General features: G+C 36.2%; 1 protein-coding gene across 3 annotated transcripts in view; it reads left to right on the top strand.

The window, feature by feature from the left end:
• The window catches only part of LOC150110636 (EEIG family member 2), a 140,141-nt gene that overhangs the window by 20,254 nt on the left and 99,039 nt on the right, over nucleotides 1–20,848 (top strand). For 2 of the 3 annotated variants that reach the window (XM_090399984.1, XM_090399968.1), the window contains exon 2: nucleotides 5,409–5,536. In XM_090399984.1, coding sequence (XP_090256110.1) covers nucleotides 5,409–5,536 — 128 coding nt within the window. Of the gene's footprint in view, nucleotides 1–5,315; nucleotides 5,537–20,848 lie in introns of all 3 variants that reach the window. The other variant, XM_090399976.1, reaches the window with a different exon arrangement.

Raw genomic sequence — 20,848 nt, 5'->3', positions numbered from 1 at the left:
AGAATTCTAGAAATTCCATTCCCTTATTGCTACATGCATCTTCCTCTCCCCAATTTATACTGCTGTAGTTAAAATCTCCTATAACAAGCATTCTTCTTGCACTTGGCAAACTCAACTGTCTAAACATTTCCTGGTCCCCACCCTCTGTACTCCTGGGTCTGCAGCAACACCCCACTAAATATCCTGTCCTGCCCACCTCTACCTCACACCATATGCTTTCAAAATCATTAGTACCACTGCCTTCCAAAGTCTCCACTCTTAGAGGACATAGGTCGCCATTTATCATAAGCAGTACTCCACTACCATTCTTTCCCTTCCTATCCTGCTGAAAAATGCTGTACCCAGCGACTTCTATTCCTGTTATTATATCCTTTTCTGTCAACTACTTCTCAGTGATCACAATAATTTTTGGCCAGGCTGATGCTATCTGCGCCACCAATTCCTCTCCCTTATTCTGGATACTCCTGGCATTAGTATAAAGCATATAAATGCTGTTGTTTCTATACTCAGCATTATCCCCTCTAGACTCCACTGGGCTCAGTGTGTTAGCTGATGGCATTCCCCTTCTCCTAAGTACCCATTCCCACAAGAGGCCACCCCCTGCTACCATCCTCCCTTGGACACACTGACTTGTTCAGCATAGCAATCTCTCCAGATGCCTACGTCCTTCCTCATTCAAATGTAAGCGGTCTCTCACATACAATTCCTCTCTGTCCTCAAATGCACTCCAAGCATCACATATTCCAGTCCTCTCTTGTCACACATTCTGGCTACTTTGTCATTGAATATTACTGCTCTTCTGCTCAGCTCGTCATTATCATACCTAGGCAACACACACACTATCTTTCCTCTCTGTGTCTTCTTTCGTACCACCTCAAGCAAGAATCTCATATCGCTTGCTGCCCTATTTACACCACCACTCAAGTCATTTGTTCCCACCATCACAATCATCTCATCCACCCTTTCACCTCTCTTAACTGCCAAAGCCACCCTTTCTATTGTTCCTCCTGGCAAACACTCCTCATGCATCCTATCTTGAACACCACAGATCATTGAGTCCACATACATTATACCTCTTACCCTTTCCCTCTCTCCTGTTGTTTCCATTTTCTCCTCTTCTTTCATTCCCATACCTTTCTCTCATTCCGTCTCTCCTACTGTTTCCATTCTCTCTTCTCTTCTAGAAGAGAGAATGGAAATCCCATGCCTCTCACATTCCGTCTCTCCTACTGTTTCCATTCTCTCCATTTCCACATCCAATTCCATTCTCTCCTCTCCTATCATTCCCAAAACTCTCTCTCTCCTCTACTCTGATTTGCCTTGCATTTATCTCTTCCGTCCTCCTAATCTCATCTTTCATACTTCTCCCAAGACATTCCACCTCCTCTTTCAGCTCCTCTATCTCCCTCTGCAGGTCAGTCACTCTTAATCGAAATTCATTCTCCCAAACAAAACCATCTCCTAAACTTTCACAGTCACTCACGCCTTCTACAATATCAACTATTATTTTCTCACTCATGTTTTTTTCTTCATTCTCTCCTATCACGCTACTTGTCTTCCGGTATTCATTTCCCATTCCTGGAGCAACAAGGTCGGTTATTGAGATATCTACTGCATTTATTTCCTCCCACTGCCTGTACTTTATGCACACATGCACCCCCCCCCTCTCTCACAAGCCAGATATCCAATTCCCGAGACACATACATGCCGCAAGTACTGCATGCCACAAACTCCTTTATTATATTGCTTATAATAGAGTTCTTAAATGGTGGAGGACTTGGCGACATGCCATTTGCGACTACAGCTGAATCCGCCATTATTCGTTACTGTCGGGGGACTAGTAGCATAGTCGTTAATTATTCAAAATAGTGTCACTAATTAGTGTGTAAAAATAAATGCTAAATAAGTATTAGGGAGTATAAATAAATAAGAAAAGTACAAACAATTACAAGTAAAACAAAACATTAAGTACACTAAATAAAATGAAATAAAACTAAATACAGTAATGAAAACTTAGCTTAGTCTTGTCTTCTGCCGTTATGCATCCGACCCAGTCTTCTCGGTAACCAAAATACACAATATCACGACAACAACTAACTTCAAAAAACAACCACTTAAGTACACTCGTATTCCAGAGAAACAATTTAGCATTCAAAACTGTAGAAAAACGGACTATTCACCAATTAAAAATCACTTTCTTCAGCACAGCTGAAATTCACCGCCACATGCTATGGCGACGTTCTGGTGTGTGTGTGGGGGGGGGGATTAGTTCATCTCTCTTCTTGAAATAACATCTACTTATGTTTCCTGGCATAAACACATTACATGTACAGTTTCCTTAGTCTTCAAAAAAAACTTTGTATCTTCCTCTACTCGACATGTTACTTTTCATATATCCTGATGCTAACTCTTGACAAATATTAAATCTCTTCAACCTTCAAATACTGCTCTCTCATTTAAGATTGTGTACCAGAAAACCTCCATTGAAAATTTTGATTGCTATCCAAAAGAATAGTTCAGCTGATTACTCCTTTCTCTCAGACTTTTTTTTTTTTTGTGCAAATTGATACCATCCCTCTTGTAAAATGTGCAGTCAGTTTTTATGTTTTGGTGAGTGGGGGGTCACTTAGTTATCAAACCTAGATAACTGGAATAAGTTTTCCACACAGCCTTTAACATGTTCATTGTCAATCACGCGATGTCGCGTGATGCGAGTTCTCGCTGTTCGGCCGATCATGCGTTATCGCGTGGCCGTCGCTAACTAAATAAAAAAATTAAAAAAATGTTTTGGTTTTTTTATTTTTTGGCCACCACACGAAATTCCAATTTTCAGCTTGGCAATGAAAGTGTTAAGGAATGCAGAGAACCAAACAAGGCCTTTGATCCAACAACCAATCCCCATCTTATTGTGGGCTACCTGTTATTAGGTATCCACCTAGTTACTGGACTAACAATTGCTCTGATGAACAGGTGCTGAAGAAGGAGGAATATGAAATAGCCAAACATTCATAAATAACAACTACAACAAAAAAACAGTTCACAAAATCCTCCACACTACTGCCATGAATGGTAAAAAAAAAAAAGTTTACAGAAGTGGCATAGCCATAGCATACATATATACATACATACGTTACCGGAATATCAGAAAAAAATGGAATTCTACAAAAATACAATATTAAGATAACTTTCAAACCTCCTGCAAAATTAAAACATATACTCAGCTCATCCAAAGATTCCCTTCCTTACCTTGCTTACACAGCAGCTTACAAACTCTAGTGCACCTGCAGCTCACCCTGCTCAGCAGAAACACTACTTTAAATTCTTTCATTATGGTAAAATAGGCCTGTCAGATGATGCATTCCAAACATGTAATGGAATTAACTGGAAAACCACTGAATTTCTACACTCATCCAAAACCTGGTTTGAAAGAAAATTTAAGGAAGCTTGTAAGATGCTGATTCATCATCCCAATCTCAACAAGAATGAAGGGTTAGTAATTCCAAGAATCTGGAAGATCCATCTGCAACCTATATATAGCTTCAAGAACATGATGGCAGAACCCCAATACAAGAAAACCGAGACAAGACTGTAGAGATGCATTTGATGCAGTTCAACTGTAATTTCTTTTATCTGTTTATTATTATGTATAAAATTTATTTTATTTTTATTATTTTTTCTTCACCAGAGGGTCAAGCTAGTGTAAATGATTAACAAAACAGATTTAGATGAAAAGCCAAACGGCTATTTTTTTTTGGCGAGGTTGATAAGTTAAGGGGGATAAAAATCCCTTATTGTTTTTTTTTTTTATTAAAATCCCTTTATTAGGGATAAAAATCCCTAACCTCGCCAGAATAAAATAGCCGTTTGGCTTTTCATCTTAGTTATAATATGTTATAATATAATAGTGACACACCTTTCTGGCAATCGTATAGCAAAAGTATAGTTCTTTTCACTTAAACTCTGATATTCTAGGTCTAGCTACTCACTGATGAGACCTCAAAAAAGGTTGAAACCGGTCTGGGTAGTGACTTCTCCTCATAATGTAAAACAGTACTACATCTCCTAGGAGCTGTGTATTTTTACATTATGAGAAAATATCAAGAATAGTGAGGGAGCTTGCTCCACCTTTGCAACGAGTTGCCTTGGTGTGGCACTACCAAGTGGTCACTTACGCTTGGATTCGCCGACAGTTCGTCGGCATGAAACGTTCAGATCGTAGTTTTCGATCTTAGTTTCGCTTACTGGCTGAAAAACAATAAGGGATTTTTATCCCCCTTAACAAAACAGATCTAGTTTACTTTTGTATAGTGTCATGTAGCTTGTTTCTTTTCATATATATGCTTTCTTAAAGATAACTATAATATAGAGGTCAAAATGTCAAGTGTTATTTTCTTGATTGTAAGTCAAGTAATTGCTGAAGGTGTCTTTTTTTTTTTGTCTCAATAAATTCTCCACAATGAATGCTAATCACCATTTAACTTTGAAATAATCTCACTTCTCTTGTTCACTCTCCCTCCCTAGTTATATCATACATGCTGCATTCATCACATTTGATTTTCTCACTATGTTACATGATGTTCTAGAGCTACAGTATCCTACATCCTACTTTAGTGCTACCATGAAATAGGAAATAAAATCATCAGGTCTGTAGTAAACTAAATACCAGCCTGAATTTAACCAGATTTTCAACCTCTTGAATTGCTACCCATCTATGATCCAGTTAATGTTTGTATGAACATGTAAAGAACCCAGTTGAATAACCAAATTCTTTCTTGCTCCAGTGATAGCACTTTGAAACGTTTTTATCTGGATTTGTGAATTATCCTCTTATTTAGGTATCCAGTTTAGTTTCTCTTCTAATGACCGAACAGAAGTTACTGCACTTTCTTGTTGTATGATTATAATTTTTTTTTTTTTGTAATAATTTATGATTTTCCCAGGCTAATTCCAAAAATAACAAAATGGACACATTAAGGACTTGCCAGTCTTTCTTTATCTCTGTTTTGTATCCATTATAAATCCACTTTTGAAAATCACAATATAGATCAAAATGCTAAAATGTCAATAACTTAGTTTTATCTCATGACATTATTTTAATTGGCTCAGAAAGTATATGCATTCTTATCAATGGCCCTCTTACAAGCAAAGTGAGATACAAAATGTAGTTGCTCAGAATATTATTGTGTTTAATCTATAAAGACTTTTTTTTTTTTGCTTGTATTTCATTGAAGATTACAAATAATTCATTTTTTTCTTGCAAAAACTAGATTTAAAAAAAGTATGTGCATTTATTATTTTTTATTTATTTTTTACAGGTTCATTTCATTCCATCCACAATGTAATTTTTTCACTGTTTTTCTTTATTTAATAATTTCTCTGTCATCTGGAAAATGTCTTTTATGCAAAAGAAGAAAAAATACAAGTTTCACATTGACCTTCTACTTGATGAGCTGTCTTCTGTTCCATTTGTTAATGCAGTTTTATTTGCCAAAGTCAGGTTACTTGATGGAGGAAACTTTACTGAAACATCTCAAAGGTAATATTTTCATATAATTGTTGCGTCCTATGTGGGAATTGGAAACTCTCATGAGAAAATTTAAAGCCCATGTGTTGAGTCTTAAGTGCTATGAGGATTAAAACTAATTTTAATGCTTCCAATATTTTGTAATTCCTGAAGATATCTTCAGGAATTACAAATAACTTTTGTAACACACACTCAAATACAACACAATACTAAGTGAAACATTGGGTGACTCTAAAGTCCTCTGTAGGTGGCGCACCCTCTATTGGGCATTTGTAGGTGACCCAGGATGTAAAATGGGAATCCTGATAATTAATGTTTCCTAAATTTTGGGGAAGTTTTATGCAACCATATTTATTTAAATTTGGTTGATTTCTGAGTGCTGCTGCAGAAAGACTGTTTTTAGAATTTGTGGCACTCAGAAATTGAATGCATTTAAATAAATACGGTTGCATAAAACATCCCGAAATTTGGGAAACATTAATTATCAGAGATCCCATTAGTATTGTGCTGTATTTGAGTGTGTGTGTTAAGAGTTATTTATTCATGATCCATTGAAGATGTCTTGGTGACTGAGATGATTAAAATTAGTTTTAATCCTTTCCATTAAACCTCCAACATGAAAAATTTAAAGTATCAAAAATGTTCTAGTTAATATTTAAGACTTTTTTTATACTAAGTAATTGTTTTGATTGCTATATTAATTTATTTATTATTGCTGTATTTTGCATAGCAAAGTTAATATTTTTGTATGGTTGTGTGACCAATAACTAATGGAACAACAAAGTGGTTTAAAATAAAATTGTTCTGGATTGCAGAATAAATGAATGTTTCATATATAAGTAAACTATTCTTTTTAAATTAAATGTATTGAAGGATTTTGAGATATTACTTTGATATCTACAAACATTAAGTTGGCATATAGGTTAGCCATGTTTCAGTGATCCCAGTAAATAATCTGTAGAATCTGTCAAAAACACAAATTCTCTCTGCTTATATCTAATATCTTCAGTATTTGCATATGAACATAGTAACTTGTTTAAGTTAAGGAATATTACATCCCATATCGTTTCTTAGCCGAATAAGAAACTCAAAGAGTTTCATGCTGAATATATAGTAGAAACTATATAAAGTTCGGCAATTCCAGGCGTAAGCAAATACTTGGATACTACAGCAACTGACCCTTAAGGTAGTGCAAGCTGAGACAACTCATGTCAAAGCTGGAGCAAGCTCCGATCACTATTCTTGATATTTACCCATAATGTGAACTTAGCTCCTAGGAGCTGTATTACTGTTCTACATTATGAGAGAAGATCACTACCCAGACCGGTTTCAACCTTTATTGAGGTCTCATCAGTGAGTAGGTAGACCTAGTTAATACCAAGTTTGTAGCGAACAGAACTTACAACCCTTCTATAAATATTGCCGAGAGATGTCCTAATAAATTATTAGATATATGAAGAGCCAAAGGCTTCAATTCGGCGACATATGACTTGTTTAAGTTAAGGAAAAAAAAATTTTTTTTTTTCAATTTACGTATAATAAAGTTATTCATATTCTTTCTTACTATATTCTCTGTAGATGGAATATTAATGTTACAGAACTGGGATAGGATGGTGTGGGAAAAAGAGCACCATATTTAAGAATATTTTGGGAGAATAGTTATATCCAACCAACCTCTGATTGTTGTCAGATTTCTGGCAACAATCAGCAGTTGTAATAATCGAGACTTATTTTTAGGGGGTAAAAGAACACCATAAACGATGTTATACATGAAAAGATAACATCAAATCTATTAGTGAAAATTAAAATTATTTGAATTAATATATCTGCTAAAACACATTAAAACAAGTGTTGTGCACCTAGAAGACATGAATGTTGTGAAGTTTTGTTTTTATTTTATTCCTTCAAAATTGTTCGATTAGCCACTTCTAAGAAGCAATTATTATTCTGTTGTTATTAAAACAACTTAAAAATTTATCTTCAAGAGGAACTGGAATCAGTACAATCAGGCATCTCTCTATCAATATTTGTAGTCCTGAAAAGGACTGTTTTGATGATCATGAAAAGGAACACTTTTTATTTCATACTATTCAAAATTGAGCAGTATGGAACAAAAAAGGTGAATGCATAGCCACAAAGTTTTCAAAATAAAAAATTATGGGCAACTCCTCTTAAGTAATCAAGAGATTCATGATTTTCGTAATCACTAATGATAAGCTGAAGTCTTTTTGCAGTATCTTGATAGTGTTTCTTACCAGGAGGAGGTTGGGTGCCAGCTGTATATTGCTCTATTTTCTCCTCATTGAAATGTTGCTCATCCGTCAAAATTTTTAGAAACTTCCATATTGTTGGATGAGAAGCACCAATTAGTTTGCTGAATGCACGATGCCACCCTTCGCATGAGTTGTTTGTCTTTGGTAACCCTTTGAGAGCAGCATGATAACAATTCCATAAGGCATGGGGGAAAGCGAGGTGGATGACGAAGGGATCGACAATCAGGTTTGCCAACCCAGGTGTCTTCTACGTAGTGCAGAACAGACTGAGCTTCAGCAGGATATTCATTATTTTCACATAACACTTCAAAAGCACGTACAACATTTGTAGATGGCAGAAAAGCAGTTGCCGATATCATGCGCATTTTTATTGCAAATTCGGTTTCATATCGTTATTGAAAATCATTTGCTTGAATGTTGTGAAATATACACTGGGAAAAGTGAAAAAAGCAACCTTTTTGCTGACTATTTGGAAATGCTTCATGGAACGCATTTATTGAAGCCACTTCAAACTCTGTCATGATTAAATTTGGTGACAAATTTGGTTCCAAATTTTTTAATGTGTTTATAACTCTACGGTATGTATCTTCATTTCTTCGAGGCATCAATGCATAAACAGCAGGAATCACGTTATCATTTATAATGCCATGAATTGTGTATAGCTGCTCAAAAAGAGATGGAGTAGTTTTAAAAGTGCCATCTGCATACCGTGTTGTCGATTGCAACAATAACTGTAGATTTCGTTTAGTAGAAAATATCAGCAATCTGTTGCAGCCATTGTTGCTGTTATGCAAAAGGAACTTTTCATTTCCATAGGTGATTTTATATATAGGCAGAATAATTAAATTACTTAAAGAATTTGGATTTGGTGGTACCTGTCCTGCTTGATTTTGGGTTCTTCGAATAGACTTCTTTACAGAGGCATTGCTCGGCATTTGGCCGATGACGGCAGAAGATATTTTTATGTATGCTTCCGTGATAATTTGATGAGCCCCATCACTAGTAGTATGGGATCGATCTTTAATCTCATTAAGTAGCTTTGCTGTTTCAACTCATGCCATATTACCAGCATGATTATGTTGTTTAATCATCATCATCATCATCAAATTCCTGCCATGTACCCTCAAGGGGTGTACAGGATATGACAGTACTACATGAAAAAATTACATCATTACTAACTTCCTATCTACAATTTTCCTCCAAATCAGTCTGTTACTTGTCAAGACTCCAACATTATCAGATCTTATATTTCTATCGTCTAAGGCACTTTGTACCGTATCAATCCACCTATATCTTGGTCTTCCTCTGGGTCGTTTTCCTGCCAACCTGGCAGAGAACACTTGTTTTGCTAATCTTTCCTCTCCCATTCTATTTAAGTGACCATACCATCTGAGATTAGCTCTGCTAACGCATTCCTGGATGCTGACAATGTCAAGTTCTTTCCTAATATCCTCGTTTTTAATATGATATTGCCATTGATGCCATCTGTTCACGCCTCTAATCTTTCTCAGGACTCTCATATCTGCGGTCTCTAGTCTTTGGTCAAGTGTTTTACTTCTGACCCAGCTCTCAGATCCATAAGTTAAAATTGGTTTGAACACAGTCTTGTATACAGCTAATTTAGTGTTCCGACTAATTTCTTTCTTATTCCATATGAATTTATTCAATTGACTTCCCACCATACCAGCTTTGCTGATTCTGTTGTCTATTTCTATATTTAGTTTACCATCTTCAGTAAAAATTGTGCCTAAGTAGCTGAAATGTTTTACTTGTTCCACAGGTTCTCCATTCACAACACAGTTGACATTTTCAATGATTCTGCCTATTTTCATTGTCTTTGTCTTTTTATTGCTGACCTTCATACCATATCTATTACAACAGCTATTCAATTTAGTCAGAGAATCTTGCAGACTTGTAGCGGATTTATTTAGAAGTATAACATCATCCGCATAAAGCAAAGAGCTGACATTAACATCTCCAATTTTGATATCAGGTTTAATACCACATTCCTTCATAATGTGATCCATATAGATAATGAATAACAGAGGGGATAATGTACATCCTTGTCTCACACCAGATTTAACATTAAACCATCTTCCTCTACTTCCTTCAATTCTAACTGCTGACTCACAACTCAAATAAAGACTAAGTATCGCTTGATATAATGCTCCATTGACACCATATAACTGCAGCGTATTGAATAGCTTCTCTCTTGGCACCTTGTCATATGCCTTTTCCAAATCGACAAAACTTAAATACAGATCTGTGTTATATTCCCATGATTTCTCGACTATTTGTCGTAAAGTGAAGATCTGATCCTGACAGCCTCTATTTGGCCTGAATCCAGCTTGTTCTTCACCAAGCTTTTCTTCCACAATTCTTCTCAACCGTTTCTCAAGTATACTTGCATAGATCTTGCCAGGAACACTCAGTAGGGAAATACCTCTGTAATTCTCACATTCAGTTTTATTTCCCTTTTTATATATGGGTACTATGAGAGCTCTACTCCAATCATCGGGAATTCGTCCCTCTGTCCAGGCTTTCTGAACTATGCAGTGCAGCCACTGTAAGACTCTTATACCACCATACTTCAGCATTTCTGGTCGAATATCATCTACTCCTGCTGCCTTTCCACATTTGAAGCCTTTGATGGCTTTTTCTACTTCAAGTATGGATATGTATTCCTGACTGCATGCCTGGTCAGTGTTTTTTATCACTGTGCTGTCATCACTGCTTGTTTCATTTAACAGTTTTTCAAAGTAATTACTCCATACTTCAAGGATATCTTTTTCTCCTGTTTTCATTTCACCTTTATCATCTGTAATTCCTTTTACAGCACTCTTTCCTCCATTTCTAAGCTTCTTCAACAACCTCCAGAATATTTTGCCACCTTCTTGATATTTATTTTCTATATTCTTGCCAAAGTCCTCCCATGACTTTTGTTTAGCAAGTTTTACACACTGTTTAGCTTTCTTACATTTGTCTCTGTATTCTGTAAGAGTAAAAGCTGACTTATTTGCCAGGAACTTTTGATATGCTTTCTTCTTTTCCTTCACTGCCTCTTTAACTTCCTGTGTCCACCAGGGAGTTCTGATTTTTTTATCCTTGCACACAACCTCACCACATGCCTCTCTGGCAGAATCAATCAATGTTTCCTTCATAGTTTGCCACTGAATCTCCAAGGTTTGATTCCTGTTCTCAAACTCTTTCATTTTCTTTTCAATAATATTTCTGTATTTTAGTCTACAGTTCACATCTGAGAGCTGCTCAACTTTTATTCGCTTTAAAACTTTCTTACATGTTATTCTTTTCAATATGAAATTCAATTTTATCCTGCTCAAGACTAAATAGTGATCACTTCCAATTTCAAATCCTCTGTACACTCTGGTGTCCTGCACCAGGGAGAAAACATCACTATCAACAATAACATAGTCAATGAGACTTTTCTTATTCCTAGCCTCTTCTCTCCATGTGAATTTGTGCACATTTTTATGTTGGAACATGGTGTTAGTAATAACCAGTCCATGTCCTGAGCAGAAATCCAACAGATATTTGCCATTATTATTAGCTTTGCTCTTTTCTCCAAATTTTCCCAAAATATTTTTGTATGTCTCACAATCATTTCCTACTCTGCTATTTAGATCCCCAACAAGGACCAACTTTTCCTTTTTCATTGTGTCAGTTGCTTTTTCTAAAGCCTCAAAAAATTCCTCCACTTCTACCTTAGTAGAACCTTCTGTGGGACCATAGGCACAAATAAGTCTCATTGTCCAGTTCCCCATTCTCATATTTGCCCACATTACTCTACTTGAGACTGACTGCCATTCAAGAAGATTAGCCTCGTATTTTGTGTTGAATACTATGGCTACTCCTTCTTTTCCTTGATTGTCATTGCCTGAATATAACATTTTGTATTTATTGCTCAGAAAGATCTCACCAGTTTTGGTCTTTTTTGTTTCAGTCACCCCTATTATGTCGATCTGGTACTTATCTATGTTGTTTAATTCATTTGATAATGTTGTCACCAGCTGTATGAATACGCACATGGCAATGCATTTTTTGAAACTGATCACATTAACACTTACCAAAAGAAAAAAATGTTGGGGATCAGACTTCTGAGAACAGGTGATGTAAAACTGTTTCATTTGAAATTTCCAGTGCAGAACTTCACTTTCAAATATCTAAGCAGGAATATATTCACAGTAGCAGCTCCAACATAGTAGTGAAACAGCAGCTTTTATACTCTGGGAACCAGTGGTTAAATTCAGCCGGGGCTCTCCGGGTCCCGGCCCCAGAACTTTTTTATGCACCGGACCTGGAACATTTTTCTGTTTTGTGACTTTTCTCCCTTTACAGTAATTAAGCCTAATGCGAAACAGACAGCAATGACAGGTTATTAAGAAGTGCACATGATTGGTGTGGTATTAACAAAAGATCGCACGATCGAAAGATAAAAGCAAGCCGCCAGTTGAGTTGAAATGCTAACTCTGTTCAACCAAATTCCATATATGAAACTGTCATAACAACATTCACTATATATATATTTCTTAGTTTTAACACATTTACAAATTTTAAGACATTCGGTTGAATTTCATTGCTGCTTTGCAAACTCACACAGATCTAATTAATAACAATAGTTTTTAGTTAGATACTGTGTTTGTCATATGGTTTTGCTCGAGTCTGTACAGCATAGTTTCTGTATGAGGGGACATGTGATTTATTCATTAGTGTTGTTTTTATCCAAGTTGTCTCTAATTACACTATTTGTTGAAAAATATATATTACACAGACTACTCGTACCTTATTCACTGACATAATAAAAGTAACTTTTTCTTGCCTTTGCATAATGGCTACTGGGGAGGGCATGTTGATTACCACGGGAGCAGTTGCTGTCGCCACAACGTGCACGTGTTTAACCTTTTTTTCATGTGCGAGGTATATGCAAAACTTTTTAATTTCTTTTTTTGAAAAGTAAAATCAGGAGTGGGATGAGTTATGTTCGAGTAAGTATGGTATTTCAACTATGGATAAGTTCATTGGTACCTTCTTTAACCCTACAGAAGTTGTGATCGAAAAAATTGCAACTTAGGTCACACACATCCGAGAGATACATTCATTGCTAATATGTGCTGAAATGCGATAAAACTTAAAAAACACTACAAATATAATACATGATGGTTTATTTATTTTCAGATACAATCTAGAAATTATTGAAAAAAAAGAAACAAATAAAAAAAAAACTAAATCAATACTATACTGACATCAGAGTTTGTGGTATCTCTCAGATACAATATATTATCAAATATCACACACCTTTACATGACATGTTAAACCAAACTGACTTCAATTTTCTAGCGAATAACGCTTTCAGTGAATGTTTTCTGCAATGAATTTTCCCCTGCGATGATTTTCCCTTTCGATGAATTCCTCCTCCTCCTCCCCCGACCAATTTTCGTGTGATGAATTGTCCATGAACCTGCCGAAACCACCAAAATGACACACTTGTCCTTCACTTTGAAAGATCATTGTTTTAATCCTATTTGAGATGCAGAAACTTACCAGGCATTTTAAATGAACAAATTAGCCTATCTCATATGTAAAGGATACTTCTCTGAAACTCAGGTTGTTCATTCTACACAAGAGGCCTACTGGTCAGAGAACAAAAGCATTTAATAGATGTAATATATTATACAACTGAGCCTCAACTTGTGACCACTTGTACTTACAACCACCATCCTATTAACATATTTGCTGAACACCACTTCAATCCTACAACCCATAGGCTAGGATGCTATTGCTGCCTTCAAGGCATGTTGTTTAAGAAATACTTTTCCTTAGAGTTAAAAACCTTCAACTTTTGAAAGGAATATATCTTGCAGTGCACAGAGAATATAGACAGAGTATGGAGTGAGTTGAGAGGAGAGTATATGAAAAGAATATGAAAGAAGCATTTAAAAATATATTCATACAATCACACATTTCGACTAAGACAATGACAACCTTCATATCTAGGTCTTCATCTGGATTCACTGGCCACCATCAGTACTGTTTTGTTCTAATATATGTGAATAATTATGTGAGAGCATGTTGCTCTCTAGCTATATATACTCTCTTAATAATTTGTAACCAAATAGATAACAGGATTCTAGTTTTAATGTAGTAAGGTTCCCCCCCCCCATCAGGTCAGGCGAATAGTGTTAACGATTGACCAAATTACTCGCATATATTAGAACAAAACAATATAGATGGTGGCCCAGTATGAGCTGAAATTATTGCTAGAGTCCTAAAGTAAGGATTTGCTGGAAAACTTGAACTTAAATGAGTTTACTTAAGTTCAAATAAACTTGAACTTAAGGGAGGTTGCATACTCGATTGGAGGAGCTGTATTGGAGGAAGTAGGGGAGATGAGATCTGGGGGTAATGATTGACAGAAACCTGAAATTCAGAGAACATATTGCAAAAGTGCTGAAAGTAACCCGGAGAATTGCTGCAATACTGAGAAGGATGCTGACCTGCAGAGATAAGAGTTATCATTCTGTTGTATAAGATCCTGATCAGACCACACTTAGACTATTGTTCTCAGATTTGGTCCCCAGGATTTGAAGAGGATAAATTAATTGTGGAAAGGGTACAGAGGCTAATAACAAAGATGATTTCAGGACTGTACAATGTTAGTTATGATGATCGGCTGAGGGAATGTGGACTGCAGAGTTTGGTAGATAGAAGGAGAGGTGATATGATTGAGACTTTTGAACTGGTGAGGTAATTACAGGGTTGACATTGGGGAGTTCTTTTGCTTGGTGGAACAGAGGGAAGGAGCGCTGACAAGAGACCATCCTTGGAAGTTACGAAAGGAAGCTGTGATCAAGAGGGTGAAGAGTGGTTTCTTTGCATGGAGGGTGTTGAACCGTCGAATGCATTGCCTGATAGTGGTGAGAGCAAGAATGGTCAATGAGTTCAAGGAGTGATATGATAGACTTTGTGTTTCCTAGGAAGGACCTGCCACGATGAGCCTTTTGACTCCATGGAGGCCTGAATAATAATAAGTGGGCTGATTGTGTGTCATCCAAATTCTTGGGATTTTTATGCCCCCATTATTGTTAAGATTAGGATGGTTGATCAAATTTTCATAGTCTTCTTTAAATTTGCATTCAAACCACATTTCTGTGTGATGTAAGAACAGGTACTTTTCCAGTCAATTTGGTGTAGGGTGTTAAGAATGTGATTTGAGAGACCTGCTTTACCAAAATTGATAAATTTAATGTGTCATTTGTGTTCGTTTTTTCAGATAGGAATTGTATGTTTCACCAATATAAGGTAAGTTACGGTATACCCCAGGGTGTGATGGCAAGGAGTAGGATCCTTAGGAGTTGAATATGCTTTTTTTAATTTTTATAGGTGGTTTAAAAGTAGCATTAAGATTGTAATAGTGTTGATTTCTATTTATTTTATCTGATAATTCTTTAATGTATGGTTTTACTGTAATCTATATTATTTGCATTTTTCAATTAAGTTTTATGAAGAACTTTATTGATTGTGTTTTTGCTATAGCCATTGTTTATAAATGAATTGCTAATAATTTGTAATTCTTTAAGAGCTTGTTCATCAGAGCAAATTGTTATAGCTATGTTTTTGAGGGTGTTAATGATTCCAAGATTTTTGTGAAGGGTGATAAGAGTTAGCATGCATATATTGGCTAGTATGCTTGTAGTAGACAGTGAAGGATAGACTGACTGCTTTAAGGAAGACATGTGACCAGTATATCCAAGGAAGCAATTGAGTTTTGATTTTCAGTTTCAATAGTAAATTGTATGTACTCATGTTGTTTGTTCTGGTGGCTGAGGAAGATGTTTAAAGTTTGGCAGCCGTGTTGCCAGATAACAAAAACATTGTCAACTTATCTAAGCTGAACTGCATGTTTTAAAGTAAAAGAATCAAGAGCATGTTGCTCAAAAGCTTCCATATAAAAGTTAGCAATTGGGGTGATAATGGTGAGCACATTGCTGTAGCTTATTTTTGGAGGTAAATATTATTTTGCTATACAAAGTAACCAGAACATAGTACCTGGGCAGAGAGAGAGCCTTAATATTGGGCAGAAATTTGTTCTGTAAAAGAAGAATTGTCACTGATTGGGACATTTGTGAAAAGGGCAGAAATGTCAAAACTAATAAATCATCTTTGCCGAGTGTTATGTTTTTCATTTTGTTTAGGAAGTGTTGAGTGATTTTGGTTTATTGGAAGTTTATTTTTCACTTGGTTAGACTATAATAAATTTACTTTAATCCTCTATCCAAGTGTGAGCAAACAAAGTTTGCACTTGAAAATATCTTCAGGACTGAATATGGTGGTGTACTACCTTACCCCAGTAAGGTAGTACAACACCAGGCAACTCGTAGCAAAGGTGGACCAGGCTAACAACACTCCTATCCCAGTAACCTTACCCCAGTAAGGTAGTACAACACCATATTCATTCCTGAAGATATTTTCAGGTGCAAACTTTGTTTGCTCACACTTGGATAAAGGATTAAACTAAATTTATTATAGTCTAACCAAGTGAAAAATAAACTTTCAACATCTTTCTCTAAATCCAGAGTAATTTAATAAAAAAAAAAAAAAAAAAGGTGGCACACCTTTTGGCAACTCCTATAGGTAAAGATGATCTCGCTATTGCTTCTGCCTGGTATCCCCACCTCTGGGCCTGGCTCCTACTGAAGAGACCTCAATAAGGCCGAAACTAGTCTGGGTAGTGGCCAATCACCTTAATGCATAACATTATACATATCCGCAAGGAGATGTGTTTTGCATTATGGGAGATACTGGGATAGGAGTGTTGTTAGCTTGGTCCACCTTTGCTACGAGTTGCCCGTGTTGTACTACCTTACCCCAGTTAGGTAGTACAACACCCTATTCAGTCCTGAAGATATTTTCAGGCACAAACTTTGTTTGCTCACGCTTGGATAAAGGATTAAACTAAATTTATTATGATTTTGGTTTATGTTAAACTGAAGTTTTGCTATAACATGGTAGTTGTTTCCATAATTTCTAATGATGAGTACTGATCACCATCTGAGTATGAAGAAATGATTAAGACATTCTTGAAACAGAATAGTGATAAGACAGTGCTGTGCTAGTTAAAGAAATGGAGGTTGACAATGAACATAAGAGCAGTTGGTGAAAGCTGTGTAAGAAAAGATCTCAAATGAAAACCTTATAGAACTAAAGTGCAGAATGTTGAAGAAGAACAAGAGGCCACCCCCCCCCCCCTCCAAAAAAAAAAAAAATTTTTTTTTACAATGAAAAAATTGGCATAGGCAATTTGCCTCTGTTGCCAGAACGCTTGTTGCCATTTTTGAATCTGAAAAATTTGTTCTTGTTGACTTATAAAATTAATAAAGCAACAGCTTTGAAGAATTACTCCATGTGTTTCCAGCTGATTGTTTTACTAGTAAGTGTGCAGAAGCACTGTACCCTTGTGTTTCATTATTTATTATAGTACAACCTGCATAATAAGTTTGTTATGGTTTGTATGTTATGTTATTTCACTCTAAACAAAGAGTAAAGTTAGTTGAAAAATATAGCAAAACAAGACCTACAGATTTTAGCATTTAGGGATGGTGATTGTTTACTTACAACCTTTTCGACTTATGGAATTGTCAGAATAAGTCAAGACTGACTGTAATGGCCTCGTACTTTTAGTTTGTTTTGCCATAATTCCTCCCACTTCTTACATCTACAATCTCCTTTCCAAATTGTCCTTGCCAACACATTCTGGCTCTCCAAACTGCCCCTTCAGCATATCTGTCAACACATTTACTCATCTCTAAAAAGCAACTTGTTGAACTTTCTTCTGATAAGCTAATCTTTCCCACATATGCATCCCAAATATTCATATAATCCAACCCCCTTCCTCTACATTGTGCAAAGGTGGGCTGAAAAGTTCTTGGCCTAACAATGAAAAAACAAATTTATAATTTCAAAATTATTTTTATTTTTCAACATAATCTCCCTTAAGACTAATACGATGGTCCACCGCCATTATCCCGTCCCTGAAGTGGTTCTCAGTAAGATCAAAATACCTTCTACAGATGCAATCACTTCTTGATTTGAAGAAAAACGCTTGTGAATCCAAGTCTCATCCATAATAATAAATCGATGCACAAAATCAGTTTTATTCTTGTTAAAATGCTCCAAGCACTGTTCAGAGATTTTCATGCGAGTGCGTTTTTGATCTGCTGTGAGCAAGCGCAGCACCCATCTTGAGCGAAGCTTTTTCATTTGCAATTCCTCATGCAAAATATATCCTACACGTTCTTTTGAAATGCCTATAGTCTCAGCAGTTTTCACACACTTTGACTCGCCACCGTGCACTTGATCAATGCTTTCTGGTGTTGTTACCCTTTTTTGGACATCCTTCATGTGGATCATCTTCAAGGCTGGTACAGCCATGCCATGTTTATACTTGGCAGCCCATTTCTTAATTGTCGAAAACGAAGAAGAGTGCCCATAAACTTTTATGAACTTCGAATGAATTTCTTTTGCCGTTAAATCTTCTACAAAGAATTTTATAAGTGCGCAATACTCAATTTTATCACAGACAACACTTTTGCTTCAGACAGCTGTATAAAACAAACTACTTAATAGAATGACTTGCAATTTCACATGGATGCTTATGACAGATGTACCAACTTAGAAAAAAAATATCTTGCCGATAGTGTTGCCATTTATAGTGGTGGCCGAGCACTTTTCACATCATCCTCGTACATATCATTGAGTAATGCCCATCTCCCCAGTTCATGACTGTCATGCCAGGACTGTATTCATTATTCTACTTCTTTTCACCTGCATGACTGACATCATTCTTAAATCTTTCTACATTACTAATGAAGTCATTTATCGAACTACTACATGCATTTTATGTGCTTTTTTTTTTTCCCTACCTTCCTCATAGTCAAAGTAACACTTTTCTCTTCTAGCAAATATTCTTTTATCCCACACACTTGAAATCTAAATAACTAGTGATCTACTGTTAATCTTGCCATTGAATATTAACCAACTGGACTACTGCTTAGTTGGTTGAATGGTCAACTTATCAGCCCTCCAACCATCAGGCTACTGGTTCAAATCCCACTCTGAGCATGGATGTTTGTGATTTCTTTGGGTGGGAAATTTATGTGATTGCCCATTGCAATTATATACATTATTGGAGACCTGAACTGGCTTGACAAAAGTTCCATGTCTGTTCTTCTCTAGAGTAGGATTTCCAGATTTTGTAAAAAAAAATTAAAAATAAATGATCATCATCTACAACCATGGGTCCAATGCCCATAGGTGTCTGCTGCCATCTTAATATGAATCTTGCATTTCATTCTATTTTGTGTAAGGTGACTCAGTTTGTGTACAGAGTTTCTGCACCATTTGACAATGTCATTGGCCCATTCTCTGTTTGGTCTTCCTTTTTGGTTCTTTCCTTCAATCATCCCAAACAGCAGCATTTTTATTTTTCTCTCATCGTTCATTCTACATATATGGCCAAAGAGACGTAGTTTCCTTTTGATTATTTTCTGGATCAGGTTTTCTTTTGGTTGTATTCATCTGTAGATTTCCTCGTTGTTCACTTTCTGGATCCAGCTTATTCTCAAGATCTTTCTATAGCACTTCCTCTCAAATGCTAATATCCTCCTTTCAGATTCTCTCAGGAGTACCCAGGCCTCACGTCCATAGAGCATGCTGCTGAAGATACAGGTTTCTACAATGCGCAGTTTAGTTTGCATCTTTATTGCTCGACTCTTCCATATTTTGTCCATGGGTTTTAAAATAGTTGTTGCTCTGGCTATTCTAATTTTTATCTCTTTTTGGGGTTCAAGTCAAGCATCTTGTGGCATCCAAGATATGTGAAGTGTTCCACATTTTCCAGTTGAAATCTGTCTATGGTAACTCTGTTCAGTAACTCCTGTTGTCTACATATCATTGTTTTAGTTTTTTCAAAGTTGACATTTAGTCCATATCTTTTTCCTTCTGTGTATAGTATTTGCAATGTCTTTTCCAGCCTTGCTGTATCTTCTTCAATCAGGACGATGTCATCTGCTTTCTCTGCTATTAGTCTTAATGCGAGTATTTATTGCACCGTATTTCGATCTTTTCGAAATCCAGCTTGCTCATCAGGAAGATGTGCCTCCATATGACCCTTCAGCCGTTCTGTTAGTATTTCCATCAGCACTTTGCAATGATGACTCATTAATGCAATAGTTCTGTAATTGGTGCATTCTAAATCACTGCCTTTCTTATGAAGAACAACAAGACCGATTTTTTTCCCACTTTTTGGGGGCATACCTTGATCTCCACATTTCATTACATAACTTATGCATTTCTTTTACAACTGATTCTCCCCCATATTTTAGCATCTCGCCTATTATGTTGTCATCTCCAGGACTCTTGTTGTTCTTGAGATGTTTTATAGCCTTATTCACCTCCTCTTCCAAGATGTCATTTTCAGCGACAATCTCTGCTGGTGGAGAGATTTGAAAATGACATCAGATCCTGCTGCTTTCTGTACTTCATTGCATTTTTGATGGTGTAACTCATCTGCTGCCTCTGGATTATCTCTTTTAAGTTTCAGTTCTCTTTTCTCTTGTACCAATTTTAGGGTTTCCTGAGTTATTCATTTCTTGTTGATCTTTTCTCTTTCAGGAGTTATTTCCTCTACTGCTTTTTTTAGCACTGTAGTCAGTCGTTCTGCTCTTGTATTTATATTTTGTTTTTCACTTGGGGGTCTTAAGCTTAGTTTCCAATATGTTCTGATGTGCTGTTCTTATCCTGTCTTCATTTAGTTTTGAGATGTCTCTAGCTTTTTGGAACTTTCCTTTGTACTTCTGTTTCAGTTTTAGTGTTATATTCGCAATCACTAAGCTGTGGTCCGAATCAATATCGTCTCCTTGAAATGATCTGCACTGTTGAACTGAGGTTCTCCATTTCTGATCATATTCCTGTGTTTGCCATCGAAGGAGCGCCATGTCCATTTACGACACTCTTTTTGTTGGAATTTGGTATTGCA

This window comes from Typopeltis vanoorti, chromosome 1 (genome assembly GCF_054136105.1).
Source record: "Typopeltis vanoorti isolate ZY-2024b chromosome 1, IOZ_Tvanoo_1.0, whole genome shotgun sequence".
NCBI lineage: Eukaryota > Metazoa > Arthropoda > Arachnida > Uropygi > Thelyphonidae > Typopeltis > Typopeltis vanoorti.
The sequence above is the reverse complement of the archived record's forward strand: the minus strand, read 5'-3'. Positions and strand labels throughout refer to the sequence as shown.